This window comes from Cucurbita maxima, unplaced genomic scaffold (genome assembly GCF_002738345.1).
Source record: "Cucurbita maxima cultivar Rimu unplaced genomic scaffold, Cmax_1.0 Cma_Scf00017, whole genome shotgun sequence".
Lineage (NCBI taxonomy): Eukaryota > Viridiplantae > Streptophyta > Magnoliopsida > Cucurbitales > Cucurbitaceae > Cucurbita > Cucurbita maxima.
Window position 1 is genome coordinate 2,877,134 of NW_019272033.1, and position 6,233 is coordinate 2,883,366.

The window sequence follows — 6,233 nt, forward strand, 5'->3', positions numbered from 1 at the left end:
AAAATGCAAAGCACAAAAATAAATACATCGTGGGGCCCATCTCAAGCAGGCTCGCTCACTCCTCCACGCCGCCAAGTGCCGGCATCTCCATCACCACCACGAAGAGGCCGTGGCCGACATCGTGATGACGGGCGTCGAGTAGTTGTTGAGCGAGTGATCAGAGAGACAACGACCGCCGTCGTTCAGTACCCGATGTTGACAAGGTCCAACTACAACGAGTGGGCCTTGTTGATGCGTGTTAACCTACAGGCGCAAGGGTTATGGCACGCTGTCGAGCCAGAGGAAGGAGAAACAATCGAGTACCGGGAGGATCGGCTGGCGTTCGCCGCCATATTACGATCTGTGCCCCCAGAGATGCTGGCTTCTCTTTCCACCAAGCGCACCGCACAATCGGCCTGGGAGGGAATCAAATCCCGTCGGGTCGGTGTACAGCGAGTGCGGGAATCCAACATCGAGCAACTGCGAAAGGAGCTCTCGGAGATTCGCTTTAAGGACGGCGAATCCGTCGATGATTTTTCAATGCGGATCACGGGGCTCGCCAACAGCATCACCACCCTCGGTGGTGGCATCAGCGAGACAGAAATCGTGAAGAAGATGTTGCAGGTCGTTCCCGATCACCTCGAGCAAGTCGCGATTTCAATCGAGACATTGCTTGACGTGAACGACCTAACAGTGGAAGAGGTGACCGGAAGACTACGTAACGTCGAGCAGCGGAAGAAGAATATCACTTCAGCTGTTGACAAGGAGGGCCGTCTACTCCTCACGGAGGAGGAATGGCTTGCACGCCTAAAGCTCCGCGACAACACCGGCGAGAGCAACGGGTCCTCCTCCAGCCGCAAAGGCGGTAAGAAGCCATGGATGTCCCACGGGCGCACGCGCGGGAAAGATGAGAATCAAAAGAAGGAGTCGACCAATGGCAGGCCGATCCATTGCTCGAACTGTGGGAAGAGAGGACACCTGGGCAGAAATTGCTGGAGCAAGCTGAGGAATAAGGAGAAGGCCGAAAAGGCCCAGGCCCATGTGGCTCAATCCGAGGAGGACGAGCCAGCTCTCTTCATGGTAACCGCATGCGTCCCCAATTTCGATTCCAACTCCGACGACGATCTTGAACCCAAGAAAGAGCTCCAGTTGGGCCTAGCAAAGCTGGCACCAACTGGGGAGCCAATTCAACTGGAGGAGGAGCGAGTGTTCGCTCAGATCGGCGAAAGGGACGAGCAACACGAGCACCAGCAATGGATCCTTGACACAGGGGCAACAAACCATATGACCGGGGCTAGATCTGCGTTCTCCGAGCTCGACTCGGGGATCCGTGGGACGGTGAAATTCGGCGACGGCTCCGTCGTCGAGATCGAAGGGCGCGGCACCATCCTGTTCGTCAGTAAGGGAGGCGAGCATCGCAAGCTGACCGACGTCTACTTCATCCCGAGGCTCAAGGCTAACCTTGTGAGCCTGGGTCAGCTCGATGAGACAGGCTGCTTCATTTCCATCGAGCGCGGACTACTGAAAATCTGCGATAATCAACGACGGCTGCTCACGCAGGCAAGACGAACCACAAACCGTCTTTACATCCTGGAGTTAGAGATAGACCAACCCGTTAGCCTCTCGGCCAAGACCGAAGAGGTATCTTGGAGGTGGCACGCAAGGTACGGACACTTAAACTTTCCTGCCCTAGAAAAGTTACAGAAGAAGGAGATGTCGAAAAACTTCGAGATGAGCGATCTCGGTGTGCTCAGCTACTACCTCGGCATCGAAGTGCAACAGAACTCTTCCGGCATCTCCATCTGCCAAAGTGCATACGCGAGAAAGCTGCTGGACACAACTGGGCTTGTGGACAGTAATCCTACCAGGACGCCAATGGAGGCCCGACTTCAACTAAGGAAGGCCGGCACTACGACGACAGTCGACTCCACCAATTACCGCAGCATTGTCGGGAGTCTGCGCTATCTGGTAAACTCTCGTCCTGATCTTGCTTATTCTGTTGGATATGTGAGTAGGTTTATGGAAGCACCTAGGGAGGAGCATCTAGTGGCTGTCAAGCGCATCCTGCGCTATGTAGCCGGAACCAGAGACTGGGGCGTAAGATACTGCGCTGGGAGCGAAAAGGAGAAACTCAAACTGGTCGGCTACAGCGATAGTGACATGGCCGGTGACGTTGATGATCGTAAGAGCACCAGCGGAATGATCTACTTTCTCTCAGGCGGCGCGATCTGCTGGCAATCAACAAAACAGAAGGTAGTTGCTTTGTCTTCCTGCGAAGCAGAATACATCGCCGCTTCGATGGCAGCAACTCAAGGGATCTGGCTTGCACGACTAATGGAAGAAATCATCGGGAGAGAAAGCGATCCACCAATGCTATACATAGACAACAAAGCTACGATCTCCCTGATCAAAAATCCAGTTTTGCACGACCGGAGCAAGCACATAGAAATCAGATTCCACTACATTCGAGAATGTGCAGATCGAGGGCTCATCAAAATTGATTTCATCCGAACAGAGGAACAACTTGGAGACATTTTCACCAAATCCCTGGCGCGGGTGAAATTTGAAGAACTACGCTCAAAGATCGGAGTTCAAATAATAAGGTACAGCTTTTAGGAGGAGATTGTTAAATAAAAGCTCTGCCTTATTTAGTTAGGTTTGTAAAAAAACATATGAGTTCACGCGAATGGAGGAGCGTGATTCTAGGGGCCATTGTTTTGGCAGAGTGGCGGAGTCTTCGTCCACTTATTCTATTTGTGTATATTTGGTTTTTCTATTTTTGTAATTAGATTTATTATTTAAACCATTCAACGGATGTAAAATAAAAATATCGAGTCTTCAGCATTACCAGCGAATCTCTCTCTCTCTCTCCTTTTATTTCCGCTAATTTTTCCTTCGAAGAAACCTTCGGCCAATTTTTTCGTCAACATCCGATTTGCCAGAGTCAACAAGTACTACTTAAATTACAATCTCAGAGGTCTTAACCATATCGCACTTTTGCAAATGAAACGACATCAGTAAAGTATAGATGCTCTGTTAACTAACTTTGAAAGTCCAGAATCCAAAAGAATTACCATTTGAACTCACTTTGAGACAGCTAAGTCCGACGGAGCGCGAAGATTCAACCGCAGCAACACAAATATACCGATCCCGTGACCAGCTCGTACGACGGCGATCGAAACCTCCACCGCCGCTGCCGATGGAATCCCATCGGCTACCGAAAGCGATCTAGCACTCGCGAGGATCGCGCAATGTTTGATTATTGTAGAAACATTAGAATGAGAACCCCGATGTCGAAATTACGCAAAAATGTGCAGATATAAATCTGTCTAAGCCACACCGCGCTGCCAGAGAAATAACTAGAACAGCAAAGAAGTAGAAAATAATGGAATCGGCGGCTTCAAGATTGCTGCGGATTAAATACGTAAAACCCTAGAATATGATCGTGACCAAATTACAAAAGATCTATAACCGTGGGTTAACGAATGTAATTCTTTGATCCTATTTTTATTCTCAACTTGCATTTTCCTTATTTATTTATTTATTTCAAACTTTAAAAAGTAATTAATATATTTTTATTCAATCAATTTTTAAAGTTTAAAATTCATAATTAAAATTGTAATTAAAGAATTCATATACGAGTATATTTGTCATTTAAAGTTAACTTTCATAACATAAGGTTAGGATTGCCTTTAAAAATCTTAATACATCATTTTTCACGTGTATAATACATTTTTTAAATATACGAATTAAAGCAATATTAGAAAATGTTAAAATCAAATGATGTTATTTAAATGGTCTTAAGCTTGATCATGTAATTACAATTAAGAACAGAAAAACCATCAACTTGCGAGATTAACAACTTATGAAACACATAATTGGTGAAAAGTTGACTAACAGTCCATATTAAAATTGATGTCGAATTTAGAGACTAAAATGAAATAAATTTAAGGATATTTAATATTTCATTTGGTTCAATTTTTTTTTTAATGGATTAAATAGAACAAAATCAGGGGAGACAAATAGTCTGAAAATTCTACAAAATATAAAATTTACATGCAATTTTTTTAAAAAATATTTCTTATCTGCACATCACATGCCTTGAACATTGGAGATGGAAGGAAGTGAACTCACCAAATGACTCAACTAAAAGATTTACAGTACAAAATCAAGAGAAGTGGCACAAAATAGTGATCCCATCAACCGCACTTTACAACAGAGAGTTTTATAAGGATGAAAGTGTCACAGTTTCAAATGAATTGAGCTGAATCAACTGATACAAACCTGCGTTTGAGGCTATCGAGTATCAGCCTTGTTTTCCCCACTTCCCTGAAGCCTTCTGATCCATTTCTTTTGGGATGTGGTAAGATCAAATGAGCCTTTTGAAGGAGTAGCATTTGCAAGAGACGAATTTGGGACTGGAAGTTCGGCAGGAAGAGCAGCGGCGGTGCTGGTAAAGGCGTTTAAGACCAGGAATGCCAATATTGGAGACAAATCAAGTGTCCCCCCAAGAGGTGGGATAATCCCACGAAATATGTTCAAATATGGGTCACATAGCGTGCTGAAAGAGAATCAAACCATGACAATTAGCACCAAATTTTACATTACAACTGCTTTTATGTACACGAACTAAAGGGCAGTCGCGGAGCAATACCCATGAACACAAAGATCAAGGTTATTTGACTGACTTAAAAATTCGTTCTAAACCAACATGAAATACTTAAAATTTCGACAAAAGATGTTTTTCAACCCTTAGAAAAAGTGGTTCTTAATAACTAATTATTGTTCTTCTAATATATAAGAAATAATTTCTCTTCAGCTTTTTTATCCATAAAATTTGTTTGACAGGAGTTTTTAAGATATGTTTCTTTAGCATGAGATGACATATGACTGAATCGGTAGTTCTGTATGTGTGAATTTGAATATGAGTTGGATCAGTAGAACTAACAATTTAAACAACATACAGTTTCAACTTTCAACTTCAAATCTCATTCCAGGCTCACAGGTAATCCTTGTGAAAGCGTCTTTCTTCTTTCTTCGTTTTTTAATAGGAATGTAAAAAACAAGGAAGAGTTACCTTAGTGGACTAACAATGGCGGGAGGTGTGTTCGGAAACCAAGTCAAAACTAGCCTGACGACCAACAGTGTGTTGTAGATGCTCAAGAAATTCTGAATACCATTCGTGACCAAAATTCCTGCCACCGAATCCCCAGGCAAAACTGCAGCAAAGTTGTGACTGGAGAGAGCTCGGAAATTCCTGGAGTTCATACCATGGATCTGAAATAGAATTCAACAGAAGTACCGCAGAAATTAGAAAAATCGAACCCCCGGGAAAAATTAACCGTAAGCAGCAGGTCATATTCTAGTCGAAAATCAAACTGTACAAACGGATGGAAGTGCAAGAGAAGGTAGCATTAGAAACACGAATCCAAATTTCGCGAGACCGTCAAAATACAGTTGATAGCATGTAATTCGCAGTTATTTACCTGGTGATGAAAACTCTGGAACTCAGAAGACAACGACATCAATTTGTCCAGAAACGGATTCTCAGAAGCTAAAGAGTGAAAAAACACGATGCACTTTTCAGCAGTTGACGCGAAAGATTCATGGAGATCGCGAAGAAATTTACGTGGTGGAAAAAAATCGACGTGCCTTCTCCTGGACCCTCCAAAAGGTGTTTGAGAAAATGCCGGTGAGAACGACGATATGCAATTTGGAAAGAAGCTAAAAGCCGTGGAACTACGTCTAGGGTTTAGAACCGACGACTCGTCTGGAGTCATCTTGCTTTTCTCGTCTCTGAGAGAGCTAGCCGAGGAAGAAGAGGATAAAAGGATTGAAGAGAGATGCAGAAGCGAACACCAGAGCTCTCTCCTTCTCTCTCTATCTCACAAGTTGGGCCGTGATTTCGAAGCTACGGCCCATTCTTATCCATTCGACTGGCCCAGAGAAGAATGACGGCCCAATATATGAGCCCAGTATAAGTTCATTTACTCGGCCCGGTCAAAGTTAGGCATGGCTTGTGACGGAAAAAGAAAAAATTATACACTACGGCTAATTTTTAAATGTCGGTGGAAATAAAGGGTAAATTTACAACTTTGAAAGAGTAAAAGTGTTTTTTTGAAGGGTGGCGGTAAGTTTTATTTACTCGTGAGATCTCACATCAGTTAAAAAAGGGAATGAATGACAGCTAGGACGTTGGACCTCAAAGGGGTGGATTGTGAGTTCTCACATCAGTTGTAGATGAGAGCGAAACA

General features: G+C 44.0%; 1 protein-coding gene across 1 annotated transcript; it reads right to left on the reverse strand.

The window, feature by feature from the left end:
• Positions 1-4,030: 4,030 nt before the first annotated feature.
• On the reverse strand, positions 4,031-5,836 carry LOC111492206 (ylmG homolog protein 2, chloroplastic). The gene is made up of 3 exons (XM_023141477.1): positions 5,466-5,836; positions 5,057-5,256; positions 4,031-4,540 (listed from the first exon to the last, which is right to left on the reverse strand). Exons 1-3 carry the CDS (start codon positions 5,757-5,759, stop codon positions 4,276-4,278), a joined length of 759 nt encoding a protein of 252 aa, XP_022997245.1. The 5' UTR covers positions 5,760-5,836; the 3' UTR covers positions 4,031-4,275.
• Between the last annotated feature and the right edge of the window lie 397 nt (positions 5,837-6,233).

Bases quoted from the DNA above. Each gene is read 5' to 3' on its own strand.
- LOC111492206 (XM_023141477.1), bottom strand. From the start codon at position 5,759: ATGACTCCAGACGAGTCGTCGGTTCTAAACCCTAGACGTAGTTCCACG. The intron at 5,257-5,465 runs GTAAATAACTGC...ATTCTATTTCAG, and splicing joins TCCAGAGTTTTCATCACCAG to ATCCATGGTATGAACTCCAG. The intron at 4,541-5,056 runs GTAACTCTTCCT...ATTCTCTTTCAG, and splicing joins GCCATTGTTAGTCCACTAAG to CACGCTATGTGACCCATATT.